The sequence below is a fragment of the Amphiprion ocellaris genome, chromosome 3, assembly GCF_022539595.1.
Source record: "Amphiprion ocellaris isolate individual 3 ecotype Okinawa chromosome 3, ASM2253959v1, whole genome shotgun sequence".
Taxonomy (NCBI): Eukaryota; Metazoa; Chordata; class Actinopteri; family Pomacentridae; genus Amphiprion; species Amphiprion ocellaris.
This window is the reverse complement of record NC_072768.1, coordinates 29,325,158-29,340,492: the sequence shown is the minus strand read 5'-3', so window position 1 is coordinate 29,340,492 and position 15,335 is coordinate 29,325,158. Positions and strand designations below refer to the sequence as shown.

General features: G+C 38.4%; 1 protein-coding gene across 6 annotated transcripts in view; it reads right to left on the bottom strand.

Annotated features, from left to right (window-relative positions):
• LOC111581999 (A-kinase anchor protein 13-like) overlaps nucleotides 1-15,335 on the bottom strand; it is a 119,850-nt gene that overhangs the window by 25,276 nt on the left and 79,239 nt on the right. For 3 of the 6 annotated variants that reach the window (XM_035957334.2, XM_035957336.2, XM_035957335.2), the window contains exons 12-24: nucleotides 14,641-14,713; nucleotides 14,342-14,454; nucleotides 12,662-12,845; nucleotides 10,953-11,130; nucleotides 10,093-10,152; nucleotides 9,188-9,247; nucleotides 8,797-8,977; nucleotides 7,982-8,081; nucleotides 7,669-7,797; nucleotides 6,688-6,730; nucleotides 6,277-6,385; nucleotides 1,702-1,864; nucleotides 391-458 (exon numbers count right to left, since the gene is read on the bottom strand). In XM_035957334.2, coding sequence (XP_035813227.2) covers nucleotides 391-458; nucleotides 1,702-1,864; nucleotides 6,277-6,385; nucleotides 6,688-6,730; nucleotides 7,669-7,797; nucleotides 7,982-8,081; nucleotides 8,797-8,977; nucleotides 9,188-9,247; nucleotides 10,093-10,152; nucleotides 10,953-11,130; nucleotides 12,662-12,845; nucleotides 14,342-14,454; nucleotides 14,641-14,713 — 1,461 coding nt within the window. The remainder of the gene's footprint in view (nucleotides 1-390; nucleotides 459-1,701; nucleotides 1,865-6,276; nucleotides 6,386-6,687; nucleotides 6,731-7,668; nucleotides 7,798-7,981; nucleotides 8,082-8,796; nucleotides 8,978-9,187; nucleotides 9,248-10,092; nucleotides 10,153-10,952; nucleotides 11,131-12,661; nucleotides 12,846-14,341; nucleotides 14,455-14,640; nucleotides 14,714-15,335) is intronic. The other 3 variants (XM_055007955.1, XM_035957337.2, XM_023290442.3) reach the window with 3 other exon arrangements.

Here is a 15,335-nt window from a genome sequence, read left to right as displayed (position 1 = left end):
CAGATATCGCTGTGTTTTGACTGGTCAGAATACTGTTATAGATCTGGAATGAATAAATGGATGAATGAATACTGACTTGTCACTGTGCAAATATGATTGGTCAAAATAACAGTGACATCAAACTCAGCCTTTAAATGTTAAAATGGTTAGCCATAGATGTGTGCGTTTGTGTACGTGTATGTACGTGTGTGTGTGTACAAACACTGATTACTAATGTTTATGTGATCTCATCTAAGGCTTGAACATGTATGAATAAATAAATAGTTAACTGCGATTTCATGGTGTGGTTTGTGCCATTTTTATTCCACTGTGAAAAAAAGCGATAAAATCAGAGATATTGTACAGATATGGAAGCAAGAACAATGATATCAAAAGGTGTATCAGACCTACCTTTGTTTTGCTCTTTGCACAGACTGACAGGCTCTCTGTGCAGCTTTTGTGGACATGGACCCCACAGTCTTGAAACAACACATGAGGATTATTGGAAACAAGCATTTTTGTGTACAGTATTCCCCTTTAGGGGTGAACTGCATTCTGTGAAAACATTACAAACTCCTCAAACTTGACTGTCTGTGAGGATAAACTGAACCTACTAAACACACACCAGAGCATGTGAGCTCTTCCTGCTACAACACAAATGTCAGCAGAAACAGTGAGCACTGCTATCCTTAGTTATGCAGAAACCGTGGCTGTATGTTTCTGAAAACCACTTCCAGTGAGTTTGGCTCTTTACATCTTCTAACAGCATATTCAAGATTTATGAGTTTAGTGACTGATATCATAAACAGCCTGAGTTGAGGGCTACAAGGAATGTTAGTTATGTACATCACTGATCCAGCATAAATGGTTGTTCTGCCTTTTAACTCACATGAGAAAACGCAACCAGCTTAAGTCTGAGACTCTCCAAATGCACTGATAGCAATAACAGCTAAAGGAGAAGTCGAATGATAATTTATAATATACAACAGAACTGAGTACACCTCTGCACAATCTCACAAAAATGTGAAATGATTCATCATTTTATTCTTTACAGTAATCGTATACGCATACGTATTGAATATGCACAAACCGGCATTGGGGGAATACATATGCTATCTCGGCGGCAGTCTGAATGAAAGAAGTATGACACGAATTTGCGACAATCGGTGTCAAGGGGTTAACTTCTACACTTGTACTGCTATATTGCAATATCATTGGAAATTGCAAGAAAAGGGGCCTCAATAATTGCTGATTCAGAGAGTCCTTTTTTAAAACTATTAATAAAAATAATTTGCATTTTCCCACAACTACAGTAAAATCCAGATTTATCAAAGATTCACTGTGTTATTAGCTTCTGCTTGCTTTGTACAGGTTTGAAAATAAAAGCATTTTCCTGCCAAATCTGCAAACTCATAACTGCAAAATTCAGCTTGGTTATTTAATTGAGCGTTAATATGACTGTAGTATTGATATGTATCAAAACCAGCATCAAAGATAAATGAGACAGATAAATCACAAAATGAATGGAAATACAACAAGGGGACGTGGGGATTACAGAAGATGAGGGACTAAGAAGATGAATGGAAAAGTGGGAGGAAATGAAAGGAGAGAATGAAGAGAGAAAGGAAAGACTGAGAATGTTATGGTTAGCTAAAAACAGTAACAAGCTAACTTGGCTGTAGATAGGAGAAAGGAAGGACATAAGAAAGAGGTGTGTCTCACTGTTGCAGAAGGAGGTTTCCTTATTGTGCAGACGTTTGGTGCAGTGCTGACAGACTGTGGCAGCAGGAGGATTAATGGGAATGAAGAGATGACCACTTGCACTCTTCTTTTCTCTCTCTTTGCACTCTCGTTTACTTTCTCCTCTCCTCTCCTTCTCCTTCTCCTGAAAGCAATAAAAGAAATACAGAAATAACTAAATTGAAGAATATTCTAGCTAAAATAAGTATTTTTGTCTCGTCAAATGATTTCAGTACCAGTTACATATAGAATACAACAGAGGTGAGTACACCTTGGTGCAAAATGCCTTAAATGTCAAATGATTAAAAATTTGCATCAACTCTCATTAACTGCATTACTTCTAAGATGAAAAGTAAAGTGTTTCCTCTTGTGAACAATGAAAAAAAAAATTTTTTTTAAAAGACTATATTGAAAATCCAGGTCTCAAAGTAGAAAATAATTGCACGTGAAATCACTTACACGCTGAAATTGAATCACTGAAACAAAATGAAGTACATGCATGATTTCCAATTATCCAATTAGTGTACACATGTTTATAATAGTAGCTGTAAACACTACAGCTTTTGCAGTTTTGGACCTATGGGTTGTATCTATCTGCATGTCTGCATCATGGCTCCAAATGGAAAAGAATTAGAATAGAATATCCTTTTATTAGTCCCACAAGGGGGAAACTATGACCTGACCAAGTGTGTTGCCTGACATGAACTCAAGGAAACTCCTTTGGGGTATTTTAAAGAGAAATGCAAAGTAATGCAACCCATTCAGATAAAGAACAGCCGAAAAAGTAGTCTCTAAAGAAGGACAGAACATCTCTGCAGAAATTTGAGCAACACTAGTATCCTACATGCTGAGGAGGATTGAGTTTGTCACTGAAAATATAGGTGGACATACCAAGTATTGAAAAAATAAAAGATCGCAGCAAAGACAGGTGTACTTATTTGTTCTGCAGGGAGTTCCTACTGCGAGGGCCTGCACTTTTAATATAGTAAACCTAAACGATAGAAATCATGCAATGACTGTGAAATTATGTAATTACTCCACCAAGGAACGTGGCGGAGTCATGTGATGATCAGCAATGGTTTGTCTGTCTGTCTGTTTGTCTGACTGTTAGCAACATTACTCAAAAACAGACTAATGGATTTGGATGTTATTTTCAGGGAAGGTCAGCAATGACACAAGGACAAAGTGACTAGGTTTTGTCAGTGATGCGGATTATAGTCTGGATCCATGGATTTGTTAAAGATTTCTCTATCATTGCAAGATAGCGGCACGCCGTCACTGTAACTACGCCAAGTGAACACTACGTCAGCTGCCTGCCGATGATCACATGATTGCAATCCTACCACAAAGCCACCACTCCGGACTTATTGGGACTTATCTGTCGGGAATGATACAAGGAACAATTGATTAAATTGTGGAGGTGTTTCCCGAATCCTATCGATTCCTGCCACCCGCTACATATTTAGGTCACGCAATTCGGTATCCGTACATAATGTACACATGCATAACACATGTCTGTGCTCAGCGCAAGGTCATTTTGTTTGTGGGTATATCTATATTAAATGACCACATTCTATTTTGTCGTGATTTATAAATAAATGCTGCATTTCTAAAAAAATAAAATAAAATAAAAAATGCTGCATTTCTGAAAATACCTTATGGGGGAATGAACATCCTTGGCAGAGTACTATGCTCTCTGACTGCTTTTCTTGTTTTAAACTATTTGACATTTAAGTGGTATTGCACAGCAGTGTACTCACTTCTGTTATATACTGTATTGTAGCTCAACACTTGCATCAACAGATGAAAAAAAACAATCCTAACCACAATCATCACATGCTCCAGTGCACATACACAACTTTGTGTTGATCAACACAGGGGAATAACCATAACTACTACTTACTTTACCATGACCTTAACACAAATCTAACTCTGTCGTCATCTTGCCCAACTCTTCTCTGCAAAATCTGAGGATTTATGATATAGGGACAGTCCGCCAAAAGGAGACTGTGTAAACACATTTTTGTTCCCTCAGTATTAGTGCAAACAACACACACATCATAATCTTTCTAACTTATCTGATCTTGTTTCTCCTCTCCACTGTACAGAGCAACTAAACCTCTTACTGATTATGGCTGAAATTGTCCTCTTGCCTCCTTCTCGCTTTTTGCTGTCTCTAAATCTCCCTGTCATTGTCCACATGAATCCATGTCTTTCTATGTCTGAGAATCCTGCTGTTGTCATTTAGACTCAGTCATTGTGTACAAACTGCTGCTGCTTGGCTGTCTGCTGACAATTAATTGGTTTGCAGAATTCTTCTTTTTTGGTATTTTGATTATTTATTTTATATATTTCATTAATGTTTTCATTAGCTTTAAAGACGGCTTTGGATTCTATAGTTTAGTAAATATTCTCTTCTTTTCTGTTCAGTTCTAATCTTGCTATTCATGTATTTGCATACTTGCTTTCACTTCAGTTTTTATTTAGTTTCAGATCTAATTCTGGTTTGTTGGGTAGGGGTGTGCTGTGTTTGAGATGCAAAAGCGAAATGCACTAGCTCACATGAAACCACTCGGAATTCTGACTAAGAAACTGCGAACAATCCCAAATGGTCCATTCATTCCTAACAATCACATAATAATATGTGCTTTATATAAAATTTGTTTGCAGCATTACTTATGGTGTCACTTCAGATATTCTGGGAAAAACATGATAGGAGAGCGCCTCCCAGTGGCATTCAAGTTGACAAGCATCAATAAAGTTCTTCAGAAAATGATTCAATGTTATATCTGAAGTGCCAAGAAATAGTGACACACTTTTATGTTTACATTTTTGTAACATTAATGGTTTTCTTTTACAAACAAGCAAAGAGGTTTGACTTTGCCCTATGTATGAGAAGTCATATGAAGTGACAAGGACTGACCGATTGACAGTTGTATTGAAGTCATTTTGTATTGTCAACACTGTAGCTCTTGAAACACACCATTGTGTTTGTAACAGGCCCCTCAATAAACAGGATTTATTGTAATGAAAGTTCCCTTTGACTTTGAATGAAACCCCAATGAGGAAGACCATTGTCACATGCAAGATAAAAAAATGGCAGCATGCTGGTGGGGCAGGTGTGGGATGATAGTAGCTTTTCTGCTATATGCTTTTATATTAGCACTAGTTCATGAAAGTGTCAGTTACTGCTTAGGGACTTGTCTGCAGAATGCAAAAACACATTGCTTTTAATCTTTCGGTATGGACAACATACATGCCTCTTTAAAATACACGTGAGTAAATGTTTTGGATACGAGAAGAGTATCACGGTTGCTACATTTGGAAAACAGAAGAGACGTGCCAAAGATCCAATATTTACTTTGTGTCTATTATTATCTAGTGATGTACTGAGCTGCAACTTGGAATAGTAACAATACCACTGCGGATCATGAGGCTTAAGGCACTAAATGTCAGTGTCTTAAGACTAATAATCCATATCTTAATTTTTCAATGGATTACAGGTCATATCAGTATATATGAAAAACTGCATCAGTTGATGTGCAACAACTATAGAATGTGGGAGGAGAACTGCATGTCTCTATTGTTTTTACTGTTTTTAATGTGCATTGTGTAAATATGGAAATGCTTGTTTGTACGATGTCCTTTATTGCCAAGAAAGGCACCTTCAAATAAAATGTATTATTATTATTGTTATTATTATTAACATAGGTATAGAGTTTGCAGAAGAGCAGTGGCAGACAGTCTTGGAACAGATTCATAACTTTTAAATGCGTGCAAGACATAGCATCCTACAAGTGAAGATAATACATTGCTTACATTGATCTAAATAAAAATGCAATGAAATATTTTTAGAAATGGCCCCTTTATGTGAAGACTGTGGATTTGCAACAGCATCATTAGCTTGTATGTTTTGGGGTTGTCTGAGGCTATCATATTACTGAGCCACATTTTACAGAACCTATCAATCATTTTGCATTGACCTACTGATTTGGATGCTTTGATACAACATGGAACATGACATGATAGTGATTTGAGGATTGACCATAAGGAACTAGAAACAGGGAACTGCAAAAACACATTCAAATGTCATGAAGGACGTAATGAACATTTGGAAATAAGGAAATTAACTTCTTTGAACTGACTTATTTATTTAACTTTGTTGTCCCTGTGAAGCACTTAGGACTTTAAAAAGTAAATAAAGATTATGACTATGATTTATTGTAATCACAACTTAGTCCTTGTCAAAGTTGCTCAAGTCCTCACAATGCCCATTTTTCCTGCTTACAACACATCAACTTGAAGAACCGACAGTTTACTTGCTGTCTAGTAGATCCCACCCACTGTCTGGTACCACTGTAATGAGATAATCAATTTTGTTCACTTCATTTGTCAGTGCTTTTCATGTTGTGGAACATTGGTGTATATTGGACAAAATGTGAGTACATAACATCCAATAAAGGCCACGTTGTGTTACTGATTTTTGCTGATTGTTTTTAGTGAGGTGGTCCTTTCACAAAGAGTGTGAAGTCAGCGACACCTTACATGTTTTCTCACCTTGCCTTTCTTGCTCATCTTGCTGCGGAGGTAGCTGAATGTCCGACTGATTTTAGGTCCTCCTTTTCCCTCAGTGTCATTACGAAGGGGGCCTGGCTCTTCTGAAATACTGACAAATACACACAGCAACTATGCAGCCATTCTGCACACTTTACATACATACTCTATGACAGTGGGTAGTATCAATCACACTATTTTTTTCAGTGATTTAAAATAGATACATTAATATCACAGTTACTGGCCTGATGGAAAAAAGTATAACTGCATTACTACCAAATAGCTACTGCATTAGAGCAGGGTACAGCCTTTACCAATATCTTCTTTGGAGAGGTACTGTCTTGAGTGTGGTTTAAAATTGAATAGTAGCAAAATAACATATAATAATCAGCTTTTATTAGAGCCTCTTCCTACCTGTATCCCAGGGACCCAGAGTTAACAGAGAGTGAGCTCACCCCTACAGGAAGCACACAGGACAAACATCACTTGATCAGTCCAATACAGCTGCCACACTGTGTAGTCATCATACTGTTTCTATGGCCAAATCAAAACCAAATTACAAACTGAAATCTGGTCAAACAAAATACAGTAATGGCATCACAAGGTAAGGGATCATTTATGGAACTGCCATGTCATAGCAGTGTGGGAGGAAATAGCAGTTTTAGTATAATTATTAATGAGGTTAACACAAAGCTAACCAAAGAAATAGAGGGAGATTTGGGCTCTATACAATTAGTTACCAAAGAAATGCAGGAGAAAGATGTACAAGACCACAACTCTTCCAGCTCAGCTATGTTGACAGTTTCACCAGATAGATTTGGGTAGTTCCAGGATGACAATGACCAACTTTACTCTGGTCATGTGAGTTTTGGGGGCTGGCTTGTATGCGCATTTTTATGTGTTTAAGTCTGTGTTATGCTACAGTTAGCTTTATGGGTCTGTCTACTGAACACACAGTGATTAATCTGTTCTTACAATCGATAGTAACCCTTGGTATGACAGCAAATATGTCCATTTCCTTCATCTTTTTTTTTTTTTTTTAAGTCCTTTGAAGTTAAGGTAACCAGTGGCTTAGGTTTGGTTAATATGATAATGTCTTCATTATAGTTTTAAAGACTGGTGAGAAATCAGTAAGTGTTCATAAGATTAAAACAGAGACAAGACACCCTTGACATTTTAATAATCCATAGAACTCCTCACATCCAAATAAACAGATTGTTTTAGTTTAGACTTCCATAGACAAATGCAGCAGGGAATTTCTTTTCTATCCACCTGAGTCTGCAGTTCCAGGCGTATGAGAACGTATTTTGGTGAATACTTGTTTTGGTGAGTAGTGTTACAGGACACCACACTGACAAGATAGACACAGGACTACAGTTACATCATCATACTTACTCCCTCCCTCCTCATCATCATCATCACTGGAGGATGAGCCAATAGAAAAGTGGTGTCTACTTTTGGGGAGGAGCGAAGAGATACTGACAGAGAAGCTGATTTGTCGCTTTGATCGAGGAAATCCACCCACTAAAAAGTATCATTGGGTGTGCCAGGATGAAAAAATAAACAAGTAAAATCTTCATCTTACTGAGGAGGGTCAACAGTCTCCACATTTAACTAAAGCCACAGAAAGAAAACTAGATGAAATGGTGAAAGAAAATAATAGATCAAGAACCATCATTTCAAAAGAGGTCCTTCAGCAGAAACTCACCATCTATATCACGGTGACTGATGGAGATGGATTTGGTGAGAGTTTGATGATGAATCATGGCAGGACAGCTGGTTGTCACTGACAGTACCTGATGCAATGGCTTACAACAGACAAGAGGAAATTAACAAGTCCACCCAGACAACAAAAGGTACATACAGAAATTAAGGAAACATAAAGTCAACCTGGCGATCAATAGTCCAGGTAGAAAAAGCTGAAATAATGTACAGTATGAAATAATAGTGAATATACTCCTGTGGAATGTCACCAAAATGCTGAACGATTCAGAATTGTATCACCTTACGGCAGCTGTATTATTACTAAATTAAGACCATAGAGGTCTGGTTATGTGAAATTAAGAACAGTTTACATTTACTATATTACAAATACAGGCCCCACAGGAGGAACTAAATTATTGTGAAGTCTCATAATCAGATTGCTCAGTTTGTCATGCTGGACATGCTGATAGATACAGCATGTCCAACCCTCTGGTTTTCACAGCTTCTTTTAGAACCATGCTCATGCTAGTTGGTTGATTAGAAATGAGACGTGTACTCACTTGTATGCTCATGATCACAAGTGTATTTACTTTTGTTGCACTCAGAACATTAGGGCATGTATTTTCAAAGTAGTCTTTCTCAAGTATCTGTTTGTTATTGTTTGTAAGAGGAATACTCTACTGCTCTATTTCAAAATAATGCGGTTATTTAAAGGTTATACACCTGTGACTCAATTGGCATTCAAGTGATATTGCACAGGAGTGTACTCTCCTCTGTTGTATCCTATATGCAGATGAGGATTCCTGCACAGATGCATACCTGGCTATCGATGCTGCTGTCGTCTCCTTCCAGCTCTTCCTCAGTGAGAGAGACCAGAGAGCCTTTGTCCTGGCTATCGTGGTATAAACTTGTGCCTGCAGCCCTTTCCTCTTCATCACTGAAGCTGGGACACTGAGCCTGAACTGCTCTCCTTCCCACCTCCAGACCCTCCAGACTGCAGCTGAATGAATAGAGAACATTAACATACAGATGACTTTACTTCATCATGTTCCTCTGCACATTGTTGTGCTGCACAGGACAACTGTTTAACTCTGCTGAATGTGCATGTTTTACATTACTGTTAGAGATGATGGTTGAAGACACTCCACAGATGGAGACTGAATTACTGCTCAAACAAAAATGTGTATTGCTATTGACCTTTACTATTTACCTTCTGTTGTCTATTTGCTCCTGATTAGGACAATGCAGGTTTGATGGACACCAGCTCATACTGGAGAAATGGAAGGATGAAGAAAAAATGATTTAAAAAAATATGTGAAAAAAGGGAAGAGATGTGTAAAAAAAAAGAGATGATTAAATGTTTCATCAAAAGTGATGCCTTAAATCAAGAGTGAGGCGGAATAATGATGATGGCCTACTGATGACAGACATGCATCTACATCATTCTTTTCTTGAACTTTGTCTTGGTGTTAGAAAAAAAGGTTGGCTGCCCTGTTTCACTCTGCCAATCCTTACTGTAGTAATGTAATGATTAATCAGTGAGAGGAGACTGTACGACAGAGAGGAAAAGAGAGAAAAGTGCTGTGTAACAAACAGATGTTTGGGGTGTTGATAAGCTAAACCTGACAAACATCAGTGTACCACATTAGGATGAATTCAATCTCTGCCTCAGTCCTACCAGACTTTTCAGAGATGCTGCTTTGATTCCATTTATGAATCTTTCCACTGGATACCATTCATCCATGGGCCAGGGAGTGTGTTTGTGTGCTTGACTATCATTTGAATAGGCAGAGGCTGGACAGATGACTGTCACTGCACTCCAATAACAAAAGACAAGAAAGCAAACCACACCAAAACACTCGATTCTGACTGTTCTGAAGGAAAGCAATGCTATCTGAACACTTCCATGTTTATTTTTCCTCCAGACAGTGTTTTTGTCAATAGTTACTTGGAAGAAGAGCGAGAATAAAGAGCTAAATTACTGGCTGTCTCATGTGGGCATGCCTGGATGTGGCTCATTGACATATCAAGGGCAACATGAGTGGCCTTTTGGATAAAAAATACACAATGTAAAGACATAAAGAGAGTGTGGCTAAAGCACAGTGAAAAGTGTACCTTCTCCTGTGGAGGAGGGGCTTGGCTCTCTTCATCTCTTCTGAAAGGCTCTTCAAAGGGCTGAGAGAGGGGACAGATGGAGAGTTAGTGGAAACAAAAGGGAGGAATACACTGTTAAACAAAAGACACAGAATCTGGCCAAACTGCTCTTTTGAGATGTGCAGTGCTGAAATGAACAAATAATGCTGGTGTTGCATTGTTCCTGCTCTCATTGTTTACCTCCAATACGTTTAAGTTAAAACATTCAACATTTCTTCCACCGTCCTAGCATATCACATACATTACTGGCTGTGATTGAATCTGGTTTGATAATTAACACAGACTGAAAGAACCCAGTGTTTTAAACTCTGTCTTTGCCTTGCAATGAAACTACATCAACACAAACTTACTGAGTGGCTATTCCTGCCGCAGTTCAAGTTGCAGCAAATATCACAAAAGGAATTTTTATGTGATGATGAATATGAAGAGGTCACAGCATTTCCCAAGAATACTAAAGCTGTGTATTAGGGACACTATGGGGAGGACTAGATACTATGCAGTCTGATTTTAGAAAGGGGACTGCACAGCGGCTCGGTGGTGGTTAGCACTGTCGCTAACACAGCTAGAAGATCCCTGATTCGTAAAACACAGGTTTTTCTGTGGGTTTTCACTGGGTACTCTGGCTTCCTCCAGGACATGGTGAGGTTACTTGATTCTAAATTATCCATAGGTGTGAATGTGAATGTGCTTGATTGTCTCTCTGTGTAGCCCTGTGATAGACTGGTGATCTGTCCAGGGAGCCCCCTGTATAAAACATGGATGGATGGATTTAGAAAGGCTTACAGGACGCTGATAGCTCCATACTGTTGGAAATTCAGTACCTGTGCTGTACAATGTCAATATGTGTAGCAGTGTTGATGTTGGCCGGCTCCCAGCTGTGACGACGAAGCGGAGACAAGGAACGGATGGAGGCCCGCAAGATTGCTGAAGACACAGGATTTCCTGAAAGTTGGTCTTTATTCTCCTCTACGTGTCCCATTTCTTCTGCCTCCCCTCCTCCTTGGATTTACAACAGAATTATGGAACTATTAGCCTGTTACCCACCATCATATTTGTAAAATAACATCCAATAATACCTAAAAAGTTTTAACGTGGAAGGAAATATTTTGAGGTGGTGTTTAAGGTTTACAAGTAAACTAAACATGTATTGTAAACCAACTGTTGGTGATTAATTTGCTACTCTGTGCAGAATGGTTTATCATTGTTATAGTAGGAAACTGACACAATTTCATTCATGCTAAGAAAAGTTTGGTGCCCAAAATGCTAACCATACAGAGTGGAATACATAGAGCAAAACCGCAACATTAAAACCCCTGACAGGTGAAGTGAATACCACTGTCTCATGCACTCTGATCCCACACAGAGAGCTACTGCAGCACAAATTGCTGTCACAAACTGTCACAACACACAGCCTGTTGTGTATGTAGCTAGTGGAATGGTCAGAGTTTCGATGCTGATCCCTGCACTGCTGACACCACCTACAAAGGACATGTGAGCATCACAAGTGCACAATGGAACAATGGAAGAAGGTGGTCTAGTCTGATGAATCACTTTTTCTATAACGTCATGTGGACCACGAGATGCGTGCACATCGTTTACCTGACAAAGGCATCGTGATGCTCTGTGCAATATTCTGTCAATCTTTGGTCCTGCATTCATTTGGATCTTACTTTGACACTTACCATCTAAACATTGTCAAAGACCATTTACATCACTTCATGGCAATCGTATTCCCTGACGGCAGAGGCCTCTTTCAGCAGGATAATGCTCCCTGCTACAATACAAACATTGTTCAAGAATGGTTTGAGGAACATGACAGGAGTTCAGGATGTTGATATGGCCTAAAAAATCTGAGAAAGCGAGGCAGATCCATGGAGGCCTAACCTCGTATCATAAAATGCTTAAAGTATCTGCTGCTAACGTCTTGGTATAAACTGCCACAGAGTACCTTAAGAGGTCTGTGGAGTCCAGGCCTCAAAGGACAGAGCTGTTTTCATGACACAAGAGCACCTATCCATTATTAGGCAGGTTTTAACAATGTGTTTGACTGATATCTAGACAAAGTACGTGTTCTACATATGCACACAAAATTAAATAAAATGGGAAAATAATATGTACAAATAATATGTACACGTAGAATAAAGGATGGTACAAATGGCACGACATGTATGTAAGTCTTGGTTACCTATTACTACACTACAAAGAAGATGGCATTAAACAAAATCAGCTAACTGTATTTTCTATTTTTAGATTTTTATACTCAAATACCAAGACTTGTGAAAAATACTGCATCACTTTAAAGACGAGACACTAGATTTGATGTTTACATTCACAAACATGGTTTTTGTCTTGCTGCTGTATTTTGTCATCATTTCACAGACAAAAACAGAGAAGGGAAATGTGCAGAAAATTATAAAGATGTAGTAAATCAACTCATAAAACAATTCCTGTAAATCAATTCCTTACATTCCTTTTAAAAACAAAAACAGCTCTCACTTGGAAATCTAAAAGAGCAAATTGTGTACTTTACCTCTGTCCTCTGTTTCTGATTTCCAGGACAGTCTGGAGTTCTGAGACGCTGCAGTCTCAGATATGCTTGATGAGACCCCTTTGCTGGGACTGAAGGCTTCCTGCATTAATGCATCATCAGTTGAGGACCAGGGTATATGGACCTGTTTGTCCATGTGTCTAACAAAGGAGAGAGGTTCTTTGGGCTGGAGAGAAAAATAACACGAGATGTATTTCAGCAATCAAGGAAAGAAATTCCTGTGAGTATTTCTCAACTAGTCAAAATCTGTTTAGCACTGTGAGCACATTTTGTGCAAGTACGCCACAAGAACATTTTTTTTTTTGTTGTACAAATCCCATCATTTGTTTTAAAAGTTAAATATTGCTGTCAGTTTTGGAAGTGATTTGAAAAAAAACCTGTTGGATGAGGGTAATGAGGAAAAAAGCTGAATGGTTAAGCTGAGTCACGTGTGGTCTCTGGAGTTGTAAGGTCTTGAGAAAACTTTGAGGAAAAGGCCTCGTTAAGAACATGTGAGTCACCCTGAGCTGTACTGATCACACCCTGAGCAGACCTCTACACAGCAGTGGTACAATTGCACTGTGAAGAAGTTTAATAAAAGGCAAACTACTACTAAAACTGCTGACACTTTAAAGTGGAGGGAGTATGTGGTCTTTGTCTCATATCTTCCATGTTATTAAGAGTTTATCACCCAGTATCCATGCAGTTGTGCAGAACAGTCGGTTAACTGGTGTTCCTTTGGTACCTGCCAAGCTGCAGAATGCAGTGTTTCATGTCTGTTTCATCACACCAGAGGCTCTCCGATCCAGGTTAATTTTAGAAAAGGGCAGAAGTAGAAACCTGTGGCAGCATTTCTATTTGTGACCATAATGTGAAAAGGGTATGTAATGAAGGTCAGCTGCTGTGCTGATGAAAAACCCATGTGACTCCAGCATTTATATATACTTCCACCAGGAATTATGAGCAGATGGAAATGTGACTACAAGCTCTCAAGCAGGATAAAACACATGGATGTGTGTGTGAGTAATTAAAGGCTACACCAACAGGTACCCTCATTCTTGTACTTTGAGTACAGGTGTGTGTACATGTGTGTGAGGTAGTTCTACTTGAAATGCTTCTATCACACCATGTGCACATAAATTTGTCCAAACAGTCCCTGCATTGTATATTAAAAAGAGGTGAAGATATATCACTTAAAAATACGTTTAGGGATAGTTTGGTTGGCACCTCTTTGGCTTCAACTCAGTATGACATCATGACGACAATCCACCAGTTTGCATTGTAATATGTCATGTATCTATGCAACTGGCGGTTTCTGAGCTTGAATCAAACAGCTCCTTAGATAATTCTAGGACAATGGCCCAATCCATAGGACACAATAAGTTGCAGAATGGTTTGATGAAAAAGATGTGAATCAGATGTTATGAGATTCAAGATCTCAACCCAACTGAACTCTTAGAAAGGATTTTGGACCAACGTGTCAGACAGCAATCTACACCATCAAAATTCCATATGAGAGAATATCTTTGGGAAGAATGGTGTTCATCCCCCCAGTAGAGTTCAGAGACTTGGAGAATCAGTGGCAAGGATGCAACACCTTACTTACACTTACATTTTATGTTGTTTTTTTCCTTTAATTTCTCATCAATTTGTGTGTTTAAGAATCAAAATCAAGGGTTGTACCTTTTTAAATACACTGTCATCCAGGTCAGCATTGACTTCCAGACTGTCTTTGACCACTGTTTCTCTGTGCAACAAACACACCGACACACACTCCCCCCTGTCTGGATGGATGTCTGGCAAGAAGAAAGAAGGGATGTAGGGAGTAAGAACTTAGATCAGTGATCAAATCAAGAAAGTCAATTATGTATACATTACTTGAGGAACTGGTCCAACTCTGGTCCTGATGTGTGTTGCACAGTAATCACAGTGACCTCCGGGATTCTTTTCATCCCAGCGGATTAACAGACTGACAGTCTTACCTGTACATGGTGTTACCGAGCTGCATTCAAGGCTGGACTGGACAGGGTACAGAACATCATTCTCTCTTTTGATCTAACAAAGAAAGACAATGGAAGAAAAGGAAGAATGATAAAGTACAGACCATTTAATCGTTCATAGTACATGATAAGCTTGTAACCTTCTAAATCCCTAAACCTACCAGTGGACTTGAAAGGCTTGCTTTCTTTAAAATTATACACACACACACGGACAAAATTGTTGGTACCCCTCGGTTAATGAAAGTAAAACCCACAATGGTCTTGTGACTGCTTGTAACCCTATAAACAGGCCGACTGACTGATTGCAAGTTTGTAGACACCTGTGATGCTAATTAGAGGACACACCTTGATTGAACATGTCCCTATGGTCACATTATTTTCAGCCTTTTCTAGGAGGTACCATCATTTTTGTCCAGGCCTGTTTCATGAGTTTATTTTTTAAAATAATTCTGTTAAACCACAGTTCAAAAGCAATGTCTGATTTTCATTGGTTAATTTTCATAGAATTTTTATTTATTACTACTTTTGTCAGATTCAAATTATATCTGTGACCATTGTGGGTTTTTCTTTCATTAGCCGAGGGGTACCAACAATTTTGTCCGTGTGTTTATATATATATATATATATATATATATATATATATATATATATATATATATATATATTTATATCCATCC